Consider the following 25,332-nt stretch of genomic DNA (forward strand, 5'->3'; position numbering starts at 1 on the left):
AGCCAAAAGTGTCCAAGGACAGTGCCCGGGCCCTGAGTTCAACCCCAGGACGGGCAAAAAAAAAAAAAGGAAGACAAAATATTTGTTAAAAGTCAGACTACAGGTGTGAGCGGGGCACACTGGCTCATACCTGTAATCCTACCTACTCAGGAGGCTGAGATCTGAGGATGGCGGTTCAAAGCCAGCCCGGGCACTAAAGACCAATCAACCACTAGAAAACCTAGAAGTGGTGCTGTGGCTCCAGGGTTAGGGTGGTGGCCTTGAGCTGAAGAGCTAAGGCCCAGAGTTCAAGTCCCATGACAGACAAAAAAAGAAAAAAAAAAGTCGGAAAACAAACCAGTACGACAAAGAAGTTAAGAGGAAAGCAAAGTTCAAAAAGTGCCAAGATCATGGGAGCGGGGAAGGGCGCATCGTGGGAGCAGAAAGCCCCCGGCTCATCTAATCAGCCTGAGTCAACAACGCCATTTATTTGGACACGTGATGATATGAAATGATGGCTTCAGGAAAAGAATGCTGCAAACCTGCCAGCCTCGGGGCCCAGCCTCAGAGGGCTGAACGCTGGCTAACCAGTTCATGGGGACACTGGCTCCTGTGTACCATGCCAGACAGGTGTTACTGCCAGACAGGACATCCGTGGGTAGCCAGCAAGGTCAAGCCAAGGTGACATACCATGCTTCCCCAGCCACAGAACCCAACCTCATCCTCCTCTATCATCACTGATCCAGTGAAAAGAACCTGAAAGGTCGAATCTCAGATGCTATCAGAATGAGGTTGGGAAGAAAGCCCAGGTGCTGGGCCCTTGATTTAAGCTCCTTCCTTAGAACTTTGTCTCTTGAGTTACTTCTAAAATAACAATAATTACAATAATAATAAACAAAAATCCAAAACAGTCCCAGTTACAGATAGCATTTATAATGTCTGTTTTTACATGCTTTAATCCTGAAAACCTATATCATACATTATCTAATTTCATCAGTATAATAATCCATTAAGGCATTATCAGAACCCTTATATACATGAGGAAAACTGGACACTGAGAAGTTAATAACTCAAGGTCATAATTGGCAACAGTGATAGATTTGAAATTTCAATCCAGATTTGATGCCAAACCCAGTCTCTTACCACCCTGTCCAAAAATAAATACTACATATTGTGACATATATTCCAATACCATTTCATTATTTCTCATTTCAAAATTCAAGACAATAATCTATTTAAAAGCAAACTAACTGCAGTGGTTATTTTTGAATATTGAGTGAGATAATAGGTAATTTTAATTACCTATGTTTGACAAATTTCCTACAAATTCATGCCCTGTTTTGAAGTACAAAGAAACATCACAGATTTTTGTAGTTTTCAGATTCCTTAACAAAGACATATCACCTTCCAAATATATTGAAACTGGATGCAAACTTTTTCTTTAGAAATATACGTGTCCACAACAGATACCTTATTGTCAATTTCCATTTTTAAAAGCACACTGAGGGGTCGGGAGTTCGGCCTAGTGGTTAAAGTGCTTGCCTAGCATGCATGAAGACCCGGGTTCAATTCCTCGGTACCACATACATAGAAAAAAGCCGGAAGTGGTGCTGAGGCTCAAGTGGTAGAGCTCTAGCCTTGAGAAAGTCCAAGGACAGTGCTCAGGTCCTGAGCTCAAGCCCAGGACTGGCAAAAAAAAAAAAAAAAAAAAAAAAAAAAAAAAAAAAAACACACACTGAAGGAAAAGACAAACTAGTTACCTGTACATTGTCCACCATTGGTTGGATCTCCATAATAACCTGGCATGCAGTCTTGGCATTGTTTTCCAGTGGTAAGATTTTTACACTGCTCACACACATTGTTATTGATACAAGTGCTGTGTCCATTACATTGACAAGCTAAAGGAAACAGAAAAAAAATGGTAATATCTAAAGCATAATGGGAAATAAAACAGTTGCCAATAAAGAATTTATTTTACAGCTTTGGATCCTACACAATGTGACATTTTCGAATTTTAATGTGAAACACGTGGCATAATGTATTAATGGAAATGATATATGCAACAAATTATGAACTATATTTTGTTTATCCTTTATAAAATGTAGGAATGATTATATGTAATATAAAAACTACAATTAGGAGGTAATATTTTAAAACAATCCCTAAAGAACATTGAAAACTGCCGGGCACGGTGGCCTATGCCTTTGATCCTAGCTACAAAAACGAAAATGCTGAAATCCAACTTAATTATATGCACATGTAATAAAAAGAATTGATTAGCATAAAAATACATACCAATACATTGTCACTTCGAGAAAATACCAACAAAATGAACAAAACAGTATTTTAATTAACTTGAATAAGTTTCTTATTCAGGCAAGAAAAATTTGAAAACAACTGAAATTCAACTAGAATTTTAAGTAAATAGAACCAGAATTAAAATATGGGTTATTTTTTAAATATTTTCTTTTTTGCCAGACCTGGGGACTGAACTCAGGGCCTGAGCACTGTCATTGGGCTTTCCTCAAGGCTAGTGCTCTACCACTTGAGCCACAGCACCACCTCTGGATTTTCTATGTATGTGGTACTGAGGAATCAAACCTAGGTCTTCATGCATGTGAGGCAAGCACTCTACCACTAGACCAAACTCCTGGCCCCAAAATATGGGTTATTTTTATGTGTTGATGAATAAGATGTTTAGAATACTATGCTTTGATGTTAATATTATAGCAAAACCCCTACATTTCAAGTCAAAGTTCATATATGGAAACATATCCTCAGTGGCATTTCTGGGAATAATAATGATATAGTATAACAGTTTGATAAAAGCGCCATAACTATATGTTAACAAATCATCTCCACAAAACAGAAAATGTTTAATTGTTTTTAAAACTGCATCACATTTTTAAACAATTAAAGGAAAATTGAATAACAAAAAGTTATGTTAAAACATGGTACAAAGCATATTTAGGATAGTCACAATTCTGATTAAAAATTTAAGTAACTTTGAGAAAGTTAATGATAGTAAATTTAGCCTACTAAGATGGTTCTGCATTATCAAAAACAAAGTTACGGTATTTTTATAAGAAACAATATTACCAAAAATTTTAACTTTAATACTATGTTTGAGAAAGTTGTTACTGTTTGTAGTAACTTTATAATACCACTAATTAATTCATTAAGGTAAAAACAAAATGTATCGAGTGTCCACTATATGTAAAGTATTAAACAAAATAAGAAATAAATAACTATATAAGTACGTTTGTAAAATTTCCTACCACATTAAGAAACCAAAATTTGTACTTTAATTTCTGAATAAGAGGGCTGTGAGTAGGTCTTCTATTTAACAACTTTCTCATATATTTCCACTGAAGTAACATAGAAATGTCCCAGAAATGATAGAAATTTTGTAAAGCATTAGCTACACAAATAATACTACATAGTAGGAACCTATAGTACTTTCAAATTTAAAAGAGAGTGTTAAAATAAAATCAGTCTGTCCATTTTTCCTGTTTGAATGACAGAAAATCTGAAGACAAGGGTTAGGGCATTGGTCACTTGGGAAGCACATCAATGGGATGTGTCTCAATACAGTTGCTGGAAAGTGTCATTCAGCACAGTTTAATATAGTGGACATATCAAACAGAAGGCCAGTATAAATTAGAAAACAGCTGGCTCTTCACGCTTAGTTACACAAACAAAGTATCAAAATAAAACACAATGACAAATCCAGCCTTGATATGGAAATAAAGTACATTATTCTGAAAAAATGTGAACTTTTTAAAACAGATATGCAAAACTTAAAAATACTTTTAACATTCTCACTAAATTTCAATAATAAATACACAGAAAATCAAGGCAAAAAATATCTAATATAGTTTTTAAGAAAAACCTTAAAACAAAGGAGACTCACGAGAGGCTAAAAAATGAAGCAAAGATTCTAAATAATAATACAAAATTTGAATGTATAGTACAATTTCACTATACATGAGATGGAAAAGCATCAAAAAGCATGAAAAGGAAAAATCTGACCCTGGAAAATAGGTAACAAAGCAGAAGTAAAAGACACTCAGGTTAAAAATTAAGAAAAAAAAACAAAAACTGCCAAGTGCAGTGATTCAAGCCTATAATCCTAGCTATTTCAGAAATGAAGAGACAGTAAGTACATTAAGACCAGGTCAGGCATAAAAGTTCATGAAACCACCCAAACCAATGGTTCCATGTTATTTCAAGATACACAGGGAAGCACAAATAAGACTACCGCCAAGACCAGCCCTGGCATAAAGAGAAACCCTACCTCAAATATAGCAATGGAAAAAGGACTCAAGATATTGTTCTAGTGGTACTGCCTAGCAAGTTTAAGGGCCTAGTGTCAATTCCAAGAATCACACAAACAAGAAAAAAAATCCAGAAGAAAAACTATTTGCAGATTTACATAGTCTTACAAATAGATTATGCTTAATTCTACAAAAAATTATTTTTGTTAATAAAAGAGTTGAATGGTATTTTAACAACAACCATTTATAGAGAAATAACATACTATATTTCTATACACTTGCATAGAATAATAGTGAATTTAAGAAAACAACTCCATTGGCAATAGCATTGAAAAATATAAAACACAAAATCCTTATAAACACATTTGACTAATGAAAATTAGGACTTGGGTTCACTAAAAAATATTTTCAATACAAATTAGTGAAAATAAATCCTGTAATCATGGATTGGAAAATAAAATTGCTAATAACAACTCGTCCCAAATTGATCTACAAATCCAATGCAATGTCAAGCAAAATCCAATAATATTTTCCCAAAAATAGACATGCATATTTTAGAATCAAAATGAAATTTACAAAGGACTCTGATAAAGCATTCTTGGAAAGGAAAAAATAAACTTGGAAAACTAATACTTACCAATTTTAAAAAAACAACTACAAAGACATGATGATCAACACAATGTAGTGTTGGTATTAGGAAAGAATATACATGAATAGAATAAAAACTGTTTTGGGGGGCCAGGAGTTTGGCCTAGTGGTTAAAGTGCTTGCCTAGCATGCATGAAGACCCAGGTTCGAATCCTCGGTACCACATATAGAAAAAAGCCGGAAGTGGTGTTGAGGCTCAAGTGGTAGAGCTCTAGCCTTGAGAAAGTCCAAGGACAGTGCTCAGGCCCTGAGCTCAAGCCCAGGACTGGCCAAAAAAAAAAAAAAACTGTTTTGGTTGTTAGCAAGAGTGTCATGATCACTAAATGAAAAATCTTACTAACAGACGATGATGAGATACTATCATAAAGTCAAATGAAAGAATGAATTTAATGATGGCTTTAGAATTTTCATATTAATAACCTATTGACTGCTATAACTTAAAGTCGTTAATATAAGTTTTATGGCATTTGAGTACTATACCAATAAGAAAATAAAAATAACTAGTTGAGTTAAATAATAAATGACTATATATTCTCCTCATCTCCTATGTATACCATATAGTACATATTGCTTTGCCATTACTCCCATTTTAAAATTCACGACATTTTCCACACTGGTACATTGTTTTTTCAGACCAATTAAATTAATAAGTGAATTTTATATCTTAAATATGTCACATAATCAAATTGTAGTACTGGAAGTAAACAAAATATTCTTTTTCTTGAAGACGATTGTTTGTGGACCCTAGTCTATTCCAGTCCTTGAGGAACTCAGCTCCAACCATCACACGTAGAAGTTAAATATTTCTGAGACCATCAGAACCAAAAATATGTTAAATAAGTCTGAGATGCCAAGAATATGTTATAAATTGAACCGATTTAAAAGCAAATTAGGAATATCTAAAAAAGGGATTAGTGTAACAAAACATAGATCAAAAATGACACAAAAATATACAGTACAAAATTGAGTAAATAAAATCAGAGGCATAATGAAAAGTATAATGTAAGTGAAATAAATGCCTCGAAACAGAAGATAGAGTGACATGATGACAAAAAGGCAATTAAAGAGAACAGTGAGCTAGGTGTGGTGGCTCATGCCTGTAATCCTAGCTACTTAGGAGACTGAGATCTAGGGATCAAGGTTAAAAGCCAGCCAGGACACAAAAGGACCTGAGACTCTTATTTCCAATTAACCTCTAGAAAATGGGAAGTGGGGCTTGGCTCAAGATAGGGCAGTATGCTTGAGCTGAAGAGCTCAGAGATAGCACCCAAAATGAATTCAAGCTCTATGACCCAAAAGAGAGAGAGAGAGAGAGAGAGAGAGAGAGAGAGAGAGAGAGAGAGAGAGAGAGAGAGAGAGAGAGAGAGAGAGAGAGAACAATGGGAAACTATAAAAATAAGGAGAAATAGCAAGCTAGAATCAATGAATCAACAACGCACAATCAATAAAAATTCATAGTGAAGTTTATAATAGTAAATTTACTAAATCCAAAAGCTAAAAAAACAAAGTCTACTTCAAAAGCTCAGAGTTAAAGCCCAAGAGTGTGGCCTACTGGTAGAGTGCTTGCCTAGCATGCATGAAGCCCTGGGTTCAATTCCTCAATACCAAATACACAGAAAATGCTGAAAGTGGTGCTGTGGCTCAAGTAGTAAAGCGCTGGCCTTGAGAAAGCCCAAGGACATTACCCAGGCCCTGAATTCAAGCCCCAGGACTGGAAAAAAAAATATGAGGAAAGAAAAAACCTGCTTTTAAAAGAGTAAGAATAAGCCAGGTGCAGTAGTTCACACCTATAATCCTAGCTACACAGGAGGCTGAGATTGGGGGATCACAGTTCCACGTCAGCAGGGCACTAAAGAACGTGAGACTGTTATCTCCAATTAATCACTAGAAGAGGGGAAATTGGGCTGTGGCTCAAGGGGTAGGGTAGTAGCCTTGAGCTGAAGGGCTCAGGGGTAATGCCCAGGCCCAGGGGTATGGCAGTAGGTAGCCTTGAGATGGAGAGCTCAGGGACAGTGCCCAGGCCCAGAGTTCAAGACCCATAACCCACAAAAAATAAAATAAAATAAAATAAGACGTAAGAATAAATGATAGAGGGGCCAGGAGTTTGGCCTAGTGGTTAAAGTGCTTGCCTAGCATGCACAAAGACCCGGGTTCGATTCCTTGGTACCACATATATAGAAAAAGCTGGAAGTGGTGCTGAGGCTCAAGTGGTAGAGCTCTAGCCTTGAGAAAGTCCAAGGACAGTGCTCAGGCCCTGAGCTCAAGCCCAGGACTGGCAAAAAAAAAAAAAAAAAAAAAAAGAATAAATGATAGAATTCTTAAACAGTAAAAGGCAATATAAAAGGAAATTACTTCTTCAAATTACTGGAATATTATTATCAATTTAGGGCACATTTCCAGCAAAAATATACTCTAATTATAAAGACATACCTGTAACACTAAAACTACATTTTAGATATATAAATGCTGATTAATTATGATGAAAAACTGAAAAATGCAGTTCTTCCAAATGTTTTTGAAACATCAGGCTAAAGAAAAAACAGCGGAAAGGAATCCTATCTTTAAGAAAAAAACTCTTATTTCAGGATATTGTCAATGCATATTGAAATATTTTTACTTATTTCCTTGTAAGAAAATTGTCCTTTTTCCAAGTTAAAAAAAATAATGTACTATGTGTTTATAACATATGTAGAAGTAAAATATATGGCAATAATTACAAAAGACAGGAAAGGAACAAATGGAATTACACTGTTGTAATATTCTTACCTTGTATATGGAGTAGATTAATATTGACTCAAGGTAGACTGTGATAAGATAAAGGTGACTATTACAATCACTACAGCAGTCACTAAAAAAAACACAAAAGAAGTATAGCTAAAAATCCAATAAGGATGATAGAATTGTACTAAAAATATTCAATTAACCCAAAAAAGGTAAAAAGAATACTGAAATTTTAAAAATGAATAGATGATGGAATTTAACTAATAATAGCAGTATCATACAAAATTAAAATAGGATAATACTTTGATAAAAACAAAAAATTCTCAGACAAGATTTTAAAAACAGAAGCAAGACTTATATGCTCTTTACAAAAGGTTCTCTATAGCTGAGTGCCAGTTTGCTCAACTCTATACTCCTATTGACTTAGGTGTTTGAAATTAGAATTTAAGGCCAGCTGTACAGAAAAGTTCATAGTTAACAAGAGGCAATTTGGGGGGAAAAAAGAAAAGTTCATAGTTGGTACATTGGTACCCACATGCCACCAAAAATTACAGGAGAAACTGAGACTGGGAGGACTGTAGTTGCATGCCAGCCCAAGTATAAAGACCCTCTGGGCTGTAAATGTAGAAATGGTAAATGTGGTGAATTCACACAAGACACATCAACTACAACAGGAAATTTTAAACAGGCCTTATTGTTGTCCAGGCTCAATCTTGCGCATAAAACACAACCCTATTTCAAAAAATAGCTATTGATTCAGACACAAATAGTTTATGCCTGTAATCTAAGTTACTTGAGAACAGATTTTGGTTCAAAGTCAGCCTTGGAAGAAAACCCCATGAGATTCCATTTCCCATTAACCAGAAAAATGCCAGACTGGAAACATGTTCAAGTGGTAGAATCCCAGCTGTGAGCAAGAAAGCAGAGAACAAGAGGCTAAGTTCAAACCCTACTACTATCTCTCACACACACAAAAATTATACTATAAATAAAAATACACAATAATCATCATCCACTGCTGATTATGAACATTATCCACTCTGAAAACAAGAAAGCAAAATAAAATGTATGAAATAGCAACTACTTTCAAGTATAACAAGCAGCTCGTTAATGAAAACCCTAATAAAATGAATGCAAACCAGCGAAATCCATGACTCCCCTGTTTTGATGACCTGTTGGCAGAGCTGAGGAGGCAGCCAACGGACAGAAACCTAAACATAGACCTACAATTCTTTTAAATAAAATATAAAGATGACTAAAATCTAAAGAACAAAATGGTAGAGGAGAACTGTAAATGGTTATCTTGTATAATGAGTTGGTGTGAGACACAAGGAATCTGGAAAAAATCACCAGCAATAAGAAGGCAAAAAAAGCCAGAGCTCTCAAGAAACCAGAAAAACCTCATATTTCAAAGGATGTTAGATGGAATAAATAGTGACTTAGTAGTCTGAAATAAATTTGTATTAGGCTCGAGGCAGCTATGTACACACTCTCATAAGCCTTATTAAACATAATTAAGTGTTCATGCAAATTCCAGGCAATATAACTGCATATAAGAACAAAGCCCAACCCTCTACAATAACAGAAAAAAATAAAATGTTAAATTATAAAAACTCACAATGTCCAGGATACAATAAAAACAATCATACAGCCAAGTGCCAGTGACTCATACCTATAATCCTAGCTACTCATAAGAATTCGGATCTGAGAGCTGGGTGCTGTAGTTCACACCTGTGATCCTAGCTACTCAGGAGGCAGAAATCTGAGGATCGCAGTTCAAAGCCACCCTGGGCACTAAAGTCCATTAAGACTCTAATCTGCATTTAAACACTAGAAAACCAGAAGTGGCACTGTGCCTTAAGGAGTAGGGTGGTAATCTTGAGCTGAAGAGCTCAGGGACAGCACCCAGGCCCAGAGTTAAAGCCTCATGACCACGCGCCGCCCCCCCACCCCGAAAAAAAAAAGTCAGATCTGAGGATAGGAGCCAGCCAGGGACATTAAATTTCTAAGACACTCTTATTTCCAATTAACCAACAAAAAACAAGAACTGCAGTCAAATAGCAATTTCAGTTGTGACTGAAAAGAAACAAAGAGGGAAAGAGGGACAAAGGGAGACGACGGAAAGGAAGGAAGGGAGGGAGCGGAGCGAGGGAGGGAGGGAGGAAGGGGAAAGGAGAAGGGAAGGAAAGGAAGGAAGGAAAGGAAGGAAGAGAGGAAATGAGAGGGGGGAGGGAGAAAGGGAGGGGGGAGGAGGAAGGAGGAAGGAGGGAAGAGGGAAGGGAAGGGAAGGGGAAGGAAGAGAGACAAGTGAGAGTTCAAAGACCTACATTCAAGCCCCAAAATGAACACAAAAATAACCATAATCTTTGACAGGCAGAAAAACTGACCCATGAACAATTAAATGAAATATATCAGCAGAATGAAAGCATGGTACACAAGATGTAATTAGTAAATCACTATTTTAAGAGTCACAAATAGTATACTTCCCATATTCAAGAAAAATAATGATGGATCCTTACCTCACACCATTTGGAAAAGAAACTCACAATGGATCAAAGTCCTAAATGTAATATCAAAAATATAATAAACAATAGGAAAATAATTTTGCTTTCAAGGACATAATAAGAAAAATCCAGATATAGATTTAGATGTAGATGTAGATATATGTGCATATACAATAAAGTTTTGTTCATAAAATATAAAATTATGTAATTTGCAGAAAATGGATAAAAGTGGAGTGTATCATACTGTGTGAAATAAATCAGTCCCACAAAGACAAACGTTATATGATTTCTCTAAGATGTAACATCTGGAACAAAAAATGAAGAACATGAAAGTAAAAGGAAGAGTACTGGAAAAATAGGAGAGGAACGGAAAGAGAAATAGCAAAGAGCTAACACCTATAATCCTAACTACTCCACTCTTTTCAGAAGGCAGAGATTGGAAGATAATTGTTTGAGATAAATTTGGTAAAAAGTTCACAAGAACCAATCTCAAGAGAAAAAGCTACGCATACCTGGTGGGACAAACTTATCACCCCAGCTACAGCACTTAAGTATAAATTGTAGAACTGTGATCAAGCCAGCCTAGACCGAGAAAAGCAAGACTCTAGCTAGGCACTGATGGCTCATACCTATAATCCTAGCTACTCAGGAGACAGATGTGAGGATCAATCTTCAAAGCCAGCATAGACAAGAAAGTATGTGAGACTTAACTATCAAAAAGGCAGAAGTAGAGCTGTGGCTCAAATGGAAGAATGCCAGCCTTGAATGAAAATGCTAGAAGACAGTGCCTCAACCCTAAGTTCAAGCCCCTATAAAGAGAGACTATTTCAAATGTAGACCAAAATGGACTGGAAACATGTAGAGACAAGGAGAAAAGTATCTGCCTAACAAACACAAAGCATGCAATCACACCACAGTAACACCAAAAAAAGAGTAATTGAGGTGAATATGACCAAAATAGATTATAGTTATACATAGAAATGTCATAATTAACATTTGGTATAATTATTATATGCTAATAGAGAAAATGACAAGTCAGTCTACTCAATATGAATGGCTGCAAATCATAAATCTGTTAAGTTCAGTAATTTTAAATATGGGCCGAATTAAACAATTGGCAAATATGAATAATCATTTCTCCAAAAGAAGATAGCTCAAGAAATCATATGATATGGTGACTTATACCATTAGTTTTAAAGGAAATACAAATCAAAATCATAGGGAAATACTCTTCACAGCAAGCAGAAGTACTATAATCGAAATGATGGACAACAGATTGTTCTTGATGAAAATATAGAATAACTGGAACCTTGATACACTGCTGATGAAACTGTATAATGTATAATGTAACAGTCTTGAAAAGTATTAGTTCCTCAAAAGGTTAAATATGTAGCTGTTATACCATATGACTTAAACTTCCATTTCCAAAAAGTGGAAACATAACCACACATAAACATCTAAACAAACATTCAAATAAATGTATATTCTTAAAATAGCCAAAAACTGGAAACAAAATATTCACCAACAGATAAAATGTTTTGCCTAACTTTTAATACAGAATTTTGTTTCTAGAGAGCTTAAGAACACGATAAACTCTCTAAGTATAGATAATGTTAAGCATGATTATTGATAATAGTTCTTTAGAATGTCACACATATCCTATAATTCACTGGGGTATTTTTGTTTTGCTTTTTATTTTTTGTTTTTTGGGGGGTTTTTTTGCCACTCCTGGGCTTGAGCTCAGGGCCTGAGCACTGTCCTTGGACTTTCTCAAGGCTAGAGCTCTACCACTTGAGCCTCAGCACCACTTCCGCCTTTTTTTTCTATGTATGTGGTACCGAGAAATCGAACCTGGGTCTTCATGCATGCTAGGAAAGCACTCTACCACTGAGCCAAACTCCCGGCCCTGTTGCCTAACTTTTTTAATGAAGTGTTATTTAAAATACAAAAATTCTGCTACTTACTATATGAATAATCTTGAAAATAATAAATTATTAAAGACTGCTATTAAAATATTTAAAATTAGTTAAGAAGACTATGTGATAGAAATCCGTTTATAAAATCCACAATATGACAATTCAGAGACAGAATAGTTACTGACAAGAGCTGGAAGAATGTAGTATTATTTGGAATGACTGATAATAGGTATAGGATTCCTTTTGAGTGCAATAAAAATATTTGAAAACTCAATGTGGTTGTGGTTGTACAATTTTGTTAATGTATTTTAAAAATCTGAGTATTACCCATTAAATGAACAAATTATATACTATACTGTATGAATAAGAATAAGACCTAGTTGTTTAACCTAAATACTGCTATGAAATATTTTATACAGTGGCTACATCAAAAACCCACTGACTTTCAGTAGAAAAGATTACTCTCATTAAGAAAAGTAGACTTCACTCAATCAGGTAATATCCTAAAGGTTAAAAGTGAAGTTTCCTGGAGAAAAAGGCATCTTGCCTGATTTTCCTCAGTGCTTGCTTGCCCTAATATTAGACTTTTCAGTCCCATATTTTCATAAGACCATAAATTGAAATATCTCCAGAGGGTGATAGAAGACAGAAGTATAGATGATAATAGACAGATAGATGAACGAATGGATAGATGAATGCATACATACATACATACATACATACATACATACATACATAGGAATATATGTATAGACAGACAGATGAATAGATAGAAACATAGATTTCTTCAAGGAAACAAATTATATATTCCTTCCAGATATCTTTATCAGGCTTAGAATGGCATTGTTCTACAGTCTGACTAATGCATATGGATGTAGGATGTGAATATATCTCAGTAAAAGTTTTACAAAACAAAAATAGGGTGTGAACAGATTAAATCTATGCAAAAAAAAAGTAGATGGGAGAATAGAAATGGTCTGTGATAAGCAGTATTCCAAATAATCCACAATTACAAGTTCCTCACAAAATCTCTTCTCCTTATATAATTTCAAGCATAGGATGGACATGTAAGCATAATGGAATAGTCAGTCATTCTGACGATTAGGTTAGATTTTTGACAGAATTGAATTTAAGAAAGGGAGATTATCTTGGATGGGCTTAATCGAGTAATCCCTTCATTGTTTCTTCATAAAGAGATTCTAAAGCAGGAAGGATTAAAGAGAAGAAGAGAGGGAGGGAAGAGAACCCCTATGATACTAGTTTTGAAGATTGGTGTATCCTATGGAAATGCATGAAAATGTCCTCTAGTTCCTAAAAAGAATCTCTAGCAGATAGCCAACAAGAAAACAGTCACCTCAGTGCTATGATTCTAAGGAAGTGAATTCCTCTAACAGTGATCTCATTACCTGCAGTGTCTCATGTAAGCCTCCTTTGAACACGTTGTATGTTCACCTTTGCTTATGGTGTCCCAGGGATCACTGGTTTTTGTTACCCAATATTCAGTGTCTTGAGAACAGCTCATCTATTCTAATTAATTTGTTTTGGGGTAGGAGTAGTTACCTTGAATCTATTTCAGAGTAATTTCACTTTGCCCTAGACTAGTCTAAATTTAGTAATGAAAAGTTCCACAATCAAGAAACCACTCTATCCTGAGCATTTCTATGACCATAGTCATTGTTATTACATTTTTGCTTGATAAAGCAACTTCTTATTTTTAAATATACATAAAATATGGCCAACTATTTTTTTAAAAAAGAAGTAAAACAATACAATGGGGTTTCAAACATATTTAAAGGTAATGCATATTTAACAACTAATACATATTTAATAATGAATGCATATTTAATAAGTAGCATACTGTATGTGAAATATATCGTATAAATATAAATGGTAAGTGAAATCATAAAGCAAACACAAAAGGATATAATCTATGAAAATGAAACAAAATGAAATACATAAAGCAAAACTACAGAATATATATGATTAACTTTCTTTTAAAAAAAAAAAAGGCATGAAAAGAGGGAAATAGGGACAAAGAAAAAGACTGAAAAAAAACCAGAAAAGCAAATAACCAAATATTCATTTTTAGTAAAACTGTATGGATTAAATTTAACATGAAAGGCACAAACAAATGAATTACAAATTGGGTTGAATAAAAAGACTCAAGAGATACACTTTAAAAACGACATAGATAGTTAAATGTAAGACATAGAAACAAATTCATAATTTTAAAAAAATTATCAAAATCAAATCTTCTAGGACCTAATTTTAATAATTTAAATTTAAATTAAATTGGGTAAATCATATTTAACTGATATGGTTACAAAAAAAGATAAATGATAAATAAGCAAAAAAAGGGGGTAAAACTGAGAGGGGGGAAAACTAACACATAAGATAGAAAATATAGGGGGAAAAAAGCTGTCCAAAAGATCAATGAAAATAAAGACATAACCAGGTTAGTAAAAGGAAAAAATAGAAATTATCGATATTTAGAATTAGAAGAGACATCAGTAAAATTCATGTGACTCCCAAAATGACAAACACTCACCCCCACCACATGAGTTATGTCTTCATGAATCTGAAATAAAAGTATAGGTATACCCCAAAAAGAAAAGGTTGGAAATTCAGAAAGGCAGGAATGGAACTAGCAAAAGGCTAGACAATTAAGGGCCAAGGGATATTCAGAAATACCAAATTTTAGAGCAATAAAGGAAACATAGGGAAAATTTCATTCAAATGGAGCCCAGAATAACTAGCTTGTCATTATTCCTATCCAGTGGTGGCCATTACTGTAGACTCCTACAACTACCATGTGACATCATTAGTGGCATGAACTGCCAGGCCCAACACTTCTTTTCAAATAATCACATACAGCCACATAGTCTGTTAAGATAGAAGAAAGTAAATCTGACTGTGAACATGCTGGAGCTACCCAATGTTTCAGAGTCCACTGCCCAGGGCAAGGCTGCCCAGGGCAAGCTTGAGAACAGGTAAACTTACCAGACTGTTCCCTATCCCACTACTAGCTGTATATGGTGGCTGTTGTAGTCTACCAGATACTGCCAAGCACTCCTTACAGCCAGCTCACTCCTACCTTTCAGAATCTCTGCAGTGAGGTCAGAGCTATCCCACTACTAGGAATTCTCGAACTATGTTACATAATTCCAAAACACAATGGCACAGAGTATGCATTTCCATCCAAAAAGGGAGGAAAGAAGGCACAGAAAAACATTTGTAATTTGGCCACACAGTCAAGCATGATAGTACACAACTAAAATCCTAGCTATTTATGAGGCAAAACTTGGGAAGATAGTAGTCATCAAAGACAAGCCCAGACAAAAAGTTAGTGGGACTCAATGTTAACAAATAAATTATTGTGGGTTCATGCATCTTAATCCCAGCTAACAACTCTAGGAAGAGGCTCAGGCAAAAATGTGAGATGCAATTAAAAACAAAAAAGCCAGAAAGGGGCTAACTGGAATAGTTCAAGTCATAGAAAGTGGGCCTTAGTTCAAACCACAGAACTACCAAAAAATGAATTAAATTAAATCTAACCATTTTCTGAGAATCAATTTATTGCTATTTATTTATTATTTCATGGTCTTTGTTGCAGGTATTATTCCACTGTGTCATATTTCCATGATTCATATGGTCTCAGTGCTATACAGTCTTATCACATGTCCTACAATAACTACTTTTCTGCTCTAAAGCTTTCACTGGACCCAAAGAAAACTACTAAACCAGCTGGTGTGCTAAAAAGCACAAGTGAGTTACTACCTAGGGGGTCTCACTCAAACAACAGAGATAAGAAGCAATGGACAAAGCCTTTTCTCAGACCTTAAGTGGAATGACTCCAAAGAGTATTTGACATGGTTCTTGATAGGTCCTCAGTAAGTCTGACTCCCAGTTTCCCAGTGTGTATCCACCTTAATAATGCATGCTATTGATTTCTAGGTCTTTTTTAAAACTCTCCCTATTCCTTCACTTACACCTCCAAAATCACTTTCCAATAACTACCCTCATGAAATATTTTTATCAGGCTGCTTACTCATTTCCTCAATCAGGACTCATTCTCTCTTTTTCAGATATTCGTTAAGTTTTACTTTTCACTAAGGTCTTCTCCCGCCAACCTATTCAATACAACAACTCTTATTATTCTATCATTATTCTTGATCACCATTTAGTTTCATTTACACAGATAATTTTTATTTAATTCAATCAAAATATGACAAGATTATACACTAATTTATCATTATATCTGCAGTACCTAAAACATTGTTTAGCACACAGTAGGCACTCAAGAAATATATATTGAATAAATTAGCTTCTTACAGAGGTTGATTTTATTCAACATAAGAAAAGACTTCCTACAAAGAAAGCTCCTGAAAATTTAAATGATCTTCAAAATCATTTGATTAGTAGTGAAAAAATATGGAACTTTTCAAAAGAACAGCAGGTGACTTCATAATAAATTACACGCTTATGATGAAGTTTCACTAGATAAACTGAATGAATTGCAAGAAAACTCTAATGTAATTCATTCATAATGTTATTAAGAATAAAAAGGTTTTCTAATCATTGTAACAAAAGCAGGAATGGAATTGTTTTTTATCACATTTTTATTACCTGGACACTGAATAAATGACCACTCATAGTTCTTTTCTTTGGGGCAAAGGTTGGTGTCAAGAATCATCTCACTGTTGTGGATCCCAACAAGCTTCATTGGTCCCCTTGAAGACCCTTCAATGCAGTGTCCTCTTCCTGTGTTACTAGGATCATTGCACCAACCACATCCAGGCTGTTCCAAACACTGTCCACAGGTTCTCAATCCAGAACAATTTTGAGCTGCATAACAGGAGCATTTAAAAATATGTTGAGTGATTTCACTCTAAGTTTTACAAAGTTCTAAATAGTATTATAACTTGGAGACTTTCATCTTCCCTGTATAAACTATTTAAAAGTGAAAAACAGGGCCGGGGGTTTTGCCTAGTGGTAGAGTGCTTGCCTAGCATGCCCGAAGACCTGGGTTTGATTCCTTGGAACCACATACATAAAAAAAAAAAAAAGCCAGAAGTAGTGCTGAGGCTCAAGTGGTAGAGCTCTAGCCTTGAGAAAGTCCAAGGACAGTGCTCAGGCCCTGAGCTGAAGCCCAGGACTGGCATCAAAAAAAAAAAAGTGAAAAACAATACACATAGAGCCATACATATAGTAAAATATGAAACCAAAAAAATATTGCAAATAAACTTCCAGGATGTAGCTGCACACTTACAAGTAGACCACTCCTCCTTGCATGCAATTTTCTCATCAGCATCTCTAATCTCCCAGCAATCTCTGCTATCTTACATTAAGAAGAGTAAGTTTTTGCCTTACTCTATAGTTTTGCCACCTAAATGTGCATTCCCAGACAATATACCATTACTTCTATTTGTTTTAAAAGTTTACCTAACTGGAATCAAACTGTGTTTAATTTTGCATGTCTAGCTTCGGAATGTTAACATTTGTATGGAAACAAACATGACTATCAAGATAAGAGAGGCTAAATAGTCTCCATTCCTTACTAATTGTGAGAACCAGAGGGCAGGAAGTTCAGTCCCAGAGGCTGGGACAAGACATGTCTTATGCCTCCTGGGGTTTTGAGGCCATCTGAGACTTCCTTAAGAAGTCATCTGGGTCTCTAGCTGTGGTTGAGGAAGACCACTGGTCTGGACATGGTAGAATTCTACCTGGCATCTGGGCTGGCCATGGTTGAGGGGGATCCCTACCTGGCATCTGATCTTGCAATGGTTGTGTGGCGGAGTTTTCTAGACAGCCCATGCAGCATCTAGTAGTACTCTCATGCTATTTAGTAGGGAGGTTGGCTTGCTAAGTGGTAGTGACAGGCCAGCCTTGCATACTCAGAGTCCTGGTAGGGAGGAGTTGGAGCACACTAGGCCTTCAATTTTTGTCTTGTCTTTTGTTGGTTTTTTTTAATCATTATTTTATTGTTCATTTGGACATCTCTGGGAAAATGAAAGTTCCATCCTCCAATTGGGCCTGGTCACAGGCCTGCTATGTCCCCATCCCTGTAGGTGGCAGTCAACAGGCAAGGCATGGCAGTTGCAATCCTGGTTTGGTCCTCTAGCGGTCTGGATAAAGAGACATCTATGGACCTGCTTTGGACATCTGGCTGGTCCTGGCAGTGTAAAAAGTTATCAAGTGCTCTTGTCTATAAGTTTTGTCTTATATTAAGGGCATCTGCAAGAGTAAAATTGGCAAAATTATCTCTTGCCATTGGAAAATGAATGGCTGATATTCATTTTGCACAATTTAAGATCTCCGTAAACAGCTGTGTGTTTATGAGATTATGTATAAATGAAGCTCCAAAAAGATCAACAGATTTGGGCATTTAAAAAAATTGGGAATTTTTTGCAAGTCAAGAAAATCTGGTATTTTAATACATGAGGCTGTTTACACTGTAATCAATTGATGTGGCTTAGCAAAAAAAAACATTGGGAGTCCTTGTTTGTCAAGTCTGCATTCTTAATACAGTGTAGGTACTTGTAATTCTTACATTAAGGAAAAAAATCATTTGAGTTCAAAGGTTTTCTAGATGGTAACTCAGACTGCAGAAAGAGGCTGTTTTAAACAGGCTGAGGAAAGGTAATATAGAAGTTACCCGGTGTTTTAAAAGGGTCATTTAAAGGTAAATTAAAGTAGCTTTGGGTGAAGGGATTAAAATTGGCTACCCTGTGGTAAAAAAGGCTAAGGTTATAGGTTTCTGACAAGGTCATGTCAACACCCCTGAGTCAGCATGAAGAAGTTACAGAAGATAGATGATATTCACCCATCAACCCCCTTTAAGATCAAGGGACCAGTGTCATTTTTTAGAGAATAAGGCAGAATAAGATTAAAGGAAGAGGCATGGAAAACAGTGTTAAAATGTGGAGACAACTACACTTGTGAAAAATGGTTACAGGGTGAAGCCTTATATGTCTATATCTGGTTATCTGTCATTCTGGTAAATTGTTCTGGGCCAATGCTTAAAATTGTCTTAAAAATCAGTGGAGCCTCAGCCTGCCAAGCTTATATAATGTCTCCTTAACCATCTGTGGAGATGTTTGCAGGCAGCAAGAAGTGTTATCCATTGAAGCCTCTGGGAGACACGACTGTACTCCAGCCCAATCCAGCCCATCTCTTCCTAAACTGGAAATTCCATCTGGAAAACTTTCAAGGATGGCTGGTTATTATCTGCTGAATCTGACTCCTCTTATCACTCTGGGAGAGGCAGGGGAGGGAGTTTAAAATTTGGTCCCCAAAAAGGAATAAAAATCAATGATTTGATTGGACATAAAAAAGAAAAACAGTGGGAAATATGAAAACCAGAGTGTTGAAAAGTTCCACCCATGCTGACATGACCGCCACAAAATGGGCCTCTGGGGAGTACAGGGCATCAAAGAGCAACTTGGGGACAGGGCACCTGATAGATAGATAGATAGATAGATACATACATACATACATACATACATACATACATACATACATACATACATATACACACACACATACACAGGCTGGGGAAAGGTAATATAGATGTTAGCCAGTGTCTTAAAAGGGTCGTGTGTGCGTGTGTGTAGGCTGGATGTTCTGGGGAGAAAGGAGTAGAGAGAGTCCCACATTGGAAGCTCCCAAAGTAGAGCAGTGCCCAGGCCTGTGGAGAGGCAAGAGGCCTGTGGGGAGTGGAAAGGCCTGTATAGAAGAGAGGCCTAAGGAGAGGAGAGGAAAAAACCTCCAAGAAACTTCCTAAGGGCCCCTTAATGGAGGGAAAGGAACAGAAAAAAATCCAATGGACTGGGACAAGAACATGGAATGGGTCCAGGAGTCCACTTAGGATTAGGAGGAAGAAAGTAGAATTAGAAAAAAAGATTTCCTGGAGGGAATTCCCTTATAGAAACAAACTATTTCTTACTCTAGTCTACTAAAGACATTTTAGAAATAGCACATTCCTGAATTTGGCAAATACTGGACTCCAAGTGTCTGGTCTCTTTTGATTTAACTATGTCTGCAATTTATTTGGTGCTTACAAAGCACATTAGTATGCTCTTGGCTTTAGAGTTTTTCAAGCTGAGCTTATTGCAGATAATGTTTTGGGAGAAAAAATAATTAAACTATTGGTAAATAAATGAATAAGAACTCTTAATCAACTGCGTAAACGCTCAAGAATTCAAAAATAGAAAGCTGCAGAAGAATTAAACCATTACTTCCACTTTTATGTGTGAATATTAAAACTACCAAGTAAACAGATGTTCCACTTTGTTCAAAGCAAGTAATCCTAGATGGAAACAAATTTGAACACAAAATCAAAAATTCAGTCAAGTGTATCTTCATCTTACTGTTCATATAAAACATAAGGCTAGAAAGACTACATACAGCATTTGTTGCAAATATATCAACACTGATAAAATACTTTTGCAAAACTACATGATTGCCCGATCTAATCAAGAGGGAACAATTCAAAAAATATAAATTAGGAAATCTAAAAACAAATGATGGTAGTTCTTCAAAACCATCCATCATGTTAGAAAAACAAAGTATGGAAACTACTAGGCAAAGGGGCACATTAATGCAATATGTAATCCTTGAGATGAGTACTGTCATGAAACAGGCTGACTGTAATTTACCCCGAGTTCTACTGCAGAAGGAGCAAAATATTAATATTTAAAGCAAAAAATTCTTTGTTGGAATTCAAAATTATAATATACTGCAATTACAGGCTTAACAATATTAAACCTAGAGGTGGTAATATTTTTCTCATTACTTGAAAACACTTTAAATATTTGATTCCTCTTTCTATTGGACAAAATGATTTGTGTTGCTGTGAAATGTAAAGTCACTCTAAAGAAATACTTACGAGAACAGGTGGCAGTTTGCCACTCCAGGCATTGCCCATATGGAAAAGAGATTATGTAAGCATTAGAGTCAACACATCGCTTTGTACTGCTGCACCACATACATTCCATGCCGTTGCTTGTACAGTTGGAACATGTTGTTCTTAGAGAGCATGGCTTTTTACATGGCCTTGCATTTTGGTTTGGACTAACTGAAATAAATCAACAAATACAATTATTTTGTTCCTAATTTTGTTTCACAAATATAAGATATTCATTTGCTTTTACTCTTTAAGGACTACTTGAATTAAGCCAACTATACATTGTAATTCTGTGAAGTAAATAAGAATTAAATAAATATCTCTATCCTACTTAAAAATTTTATTATATTAAAACACTTGTAATTTCTCCAAATTTTATTCTTTATAATCAATGTATTTGGGGCCAGGAGTTTGGCCTAGTGGTAGAGCGCTTGCTTAGCATGCACGAAGACCCGGGTTCGATTCTTTGGTACCACATACATAGAAAAAAGCCAGAAGTGGTGCTGAGGCTCAAGTGGTAGAGCTCTAGCCTTGAGAAAGTCCAAGGACAGTGCAGAGGCCCTGAGCTCAAGCCCAGAACTGGCAAAAAAACAACAATAAATAAATATATATATATAATTTATATAACATAATTTATATAACATAAATTATATATAAATTATAACATATAAAACTTTGACATTTGAAATATGATGTAAAAATCAATGTTAATAAACTCTTTAATTAAAATAAATATAAAATAAATTTTAAAAAATCACAAAAGTAAATACTGCCTAGTTACATTTATACTGAGATTTTATAGTGAGAGTTAAATCAATATTTTTTAGTAGATTCTGAAAACTGTACCATGATTGGTACTAAATGGATTTTTGTCACTTTCCAAACTTGATAAATCATCTGTTTGAATGCACTCTGTAATTGTAAAGCATTTGCAAAAAGAAAACTTTAATTCCTTGCTGAAGAAAATCTTGGTTTTCTAAGAAGGAAGGGTAACAAAAAGAGAGAGCAGATTGCAAATAGGGTAGACATTTTTATTCTTATTGAAATAAAATTTAATTTGAAGGACAACTTTCCCCCCTTAAATCGATAATTTAACAAAATTGCTCAACCAAGTAGAAGTCACATGACCTCCTTGACACACATTTTTTTTGTGTGAGTAGATGTTCATTTAAGGAAGTAAATTCTTTTTCAAGAAAACATCACATGAAGACTTTAAAACAAGTAACAACCATCCCATAATTTAAATGTGATCATCGGCAGAACATTCAAGCATAAAACCTACAAAATAGCGTCAAGACGTGAACTTAATGCATTCACTTTTACAGATTCTTTCTTTAATGCCTTCCTTTTCTGAAGGAGCCCATTTATCAACTATATCTGATCTTTTTTAAAAAGGCAATGCTCATGCTCAGCCTTCTTATGAATATGAAAAAACACTGTACTTTTTCTCTGCTAGCTCCTTCTAAAAGTAAAATGGCTTTGGAACAAAAAATAAATAAATAAAATTTAAAAACATAATTTCTCCAAATTTTATTCTTTATAATATGTAAAGAATATATAATTTATATGACATATAATTTATGTTATATGTGTTTATATGTCATATAAATTATATGTAAATTGTAATATATAAATTTTTGTAACATATAAATTGTAATACATAAATTACAATATATAAATCCTTTATAATATATACATTGTATATTATTGAAAATCATAGGAATGTAATCTGTGATTTCATTTTTCAATTACATGAGTACTGTATATAATATTTTATATTTTTGTACAAGCTATATTTTTCATACACACATAATCAAAGTTATTTATATTATTCTTATTGATATCTCTGATATAGAAAAATATATCCTACTATAAAATCTTACAGAATATAAAAAAATCTTACAGAGTATACAATATGTATATGTATGTTAATGAGTTCTGAAAAATAGAGAAAGTTCTAGAAACAGATATTAATGATAGATGCATGGTAGTGTGTACATGCTTAATGCCACTAAACAGGATAAGAGAGTAAAGGAGTAAAGTTTTTACTATTTTAAATAAAGGATTTAATATTTGTACAGTAAAAATACAAAGAAAAGAATTCAATATTACTTTCCCATTTAACAAAAGTAAATTGCAGAGTTACTTGAGTTGGCAACTAAATTAATAGCTATAAGGTTAAAATGAATTTCAGTCATTAAGGAAAACTCATTCAAATAAATATCATGATAAACTAACAAATTAAGAATGTTATTGCTACAATGTAACTATAGTCACATTACAATCACAATAACTTCATCAAAAATAAAGACTATAGAACAATATATTTTATTTTCACAGGTAATACCTAGATCAATAATGACAGATGGGTAATGTGGATAAAATAAATTATCAGGGAATCAGTATTATAAAGACAATGTAAGTTAGTTCAGTCAAAATCCTGAAAGAGTTGTTGGCAAGAAGGTCTCAAAGGTATTTTTCTAAAATAGTCGCTTTCACATGTGAAAGAGTATCAATGTATGTGAATTAATGCACCTTCTATATGGCAAATATCATGTAACCCTTTTACTAATTACAATAAAATAAATGAATAAATAAATAAATAAAATAAATAAAATAGTCGCTTTCTAGATTACTTACCAACAGGCTTTTCACAGACAAGGCCATCTGCCATAGATGTACAAGGATTTGCTTTTAAACCTGCCACAGCAGCCCTTTCTAAATATGCACAGAATCCAGAATCATTTGGTTCTCCAGGAAGCCACTGTAATGTTGTATTTGTAAAAGGAGACATGTCTTCCCATCCCCAATAGGATATATTGATTTTGCGTAAGCCAACCCAAGGTGATACTTTCTGAAAACAATATGATTGGGAAAGTACTATTTTAAAATTTTGAGGTAAAACTATTGTGGCATTACCATAACAAATAACTCATTGCACTAAGAATTACATTTGAATATATAATTATATTTCTACTCATTTTCAATACCAAGAATAATCAATAATTCTACCATACTTTTAAGGATGATGTGGAATAAAACACTATTTTTATTCAAAAGTTACATGGATGGAATAATTTATTAAGCCCTTGATTCACTGCTATACCATGTAAAAATAAATATTTGACCTAAATTTCTACTTTAGACAAAAAGTAGTCTTTTGAAAAACTAACATGCTACTACTGCCACTGATATTATAATTAGTGCTATTATCATGTCACAGGGTTACTGTATCATATAAGAATATAAAGATGTATTGTCATAATGTACCCACTACCTGAATATAACTGTAACTCCTCTATACGTTAACCCAGCAATAAATACAATTATCGAACAAAACAGATGGAAGTGGTACTTTGGCTCACGTGGTATAGCAGTAGCCTTGAGCTGAACAGCACAGAGACAGTGCCATGATCTGCACCATGTGAAACTAGGAAACAAGGGCCTGAGGCTGGGAATGTAACTTATTATCACATTATAAATAAAGTGGGAAGGGGTGCTATGGTCTCCAGTGGTAGAGGATTACAAGAAGCTCAGGGACAGTGCCCAGGTCCTGAGTTAAACCCCAGGGCTAGAAAATAAAATGGGAAACAAAATCTGCATAACACCTCATAGTAAAACACTGTAAAAACTGATCAAATTTGAATGTTATGCAGAAAATTTAATTAATAGAGGTTGAAAAAAGTCATACAACTACCCTAAAGGCTCCTGGCCAATATTTCAAATTTAGCTTGAAATCAAAATCCAGTTTGTATTTACATATTATTTTAATTGTAACTTAGAAACAATAAAACATTCTATTTTTTTGTGTGGGGGGGGCGGTTATAGGACTTGAACTCTGGTGTGGGCACTGACCCTGAGCACTTCAGCTCAAGGCTATTCCCCTACCCCTTGAGCCACATCAGCACTTCCCATTTTCTAGTGATTAATTGGATATAAGAGTCTCAAGGCCCTTAGTGCCCCGGCTGACTTTGAACCTTGATCCTCACATCTCAGCCTCCTAAGTTACCGGCCTAGCAACAATAAAACATTCTTGATTTATACTTCTACTTTGACAAGTAATATTTGTTGTCTATGATACTAAGCTACCAATAATTATTAAAATGTAAAATGTTTCAAATTGCCACACCACTTTTTTTTTTTACCTTAGGAAGAGCTAGGGTAGAAGAAAAATGTCCCTCTTTCTTAATCATTAAAAAAAATAATAATAGGGGCCGGGAGTTTGGCCTAGTGGTAGAGTGCTTGCCTAGCATGCACGAAGACCCAGGTTCAATTCCTCGGTACCACATACATAGAAAAAAGCTGGAAGTGGTGCTGAGGTATAAGTGGTAGAGCTCTAGCCTTGAGAAAGTCCAAGGACAGTGCTCAGGCCCTGAGCTCAA

At 34.9% G+C, this 25,332-nt stretch overlaps 1 protein-coding gene across 4 annotated transcripts in view; it reads right to left on the reverse strand.

Annotated features, from left to right (window-relative positions):
* Atrnl1 (attractin like 1) overlaps positions 1 to 25,332 on the reverse strand; it is a 468,762-nt gene that overhangs the window by 377,934 nt on the left and 65,496 nt on the right. For all 4 annotated transcript variants that reach the window (XR_016537794.1, XM_090345791.1, XM_090345795.1 and 1 more), the window contains exons 16-19: positions 23,591 to 23,804; positions 20,933 to 21,121; positions 16,672 to 16,890; positions 1,740 to 1,877 (exon numbers count right to left, since the gene is read on the reverse strand). Coding sequence is in view for 3 of the 4 variants with exons in the window: in XM_090345791.1 (XP_090201917.1) it covers positions 1,740 to 1,877; positions 16,672 to 16,890; positions 20,933 to 21,121; positions 23,591 to 23,804 (760 nt within the window). In the remaining variant the exon portion in view is untranslated. The remainder of the gene's footprint in view (positions 1 to 1,739; positions 1,878 to 16,671; positions 16,891 to 20,932; positions 21,122 to 23,590; positions 23,805 to 25,332) is intronic.

The sequence above is a fragment of the Megascapheus bottae genome, chromosome 15, assembly GCF_031878675.1.
Source record: "Megascapheus bottae isolate mThoBot1 chromosome 15, mThoBot2.hap1, whole genome shotgun sequence".
NCBI classification, from domain to species: domain Eukaryota; kingdom Metazoa; phylum Chordata; class Mammalia; order Rodentia; family Geomyidae; genus Megascapheus; species Megascapheus bottae.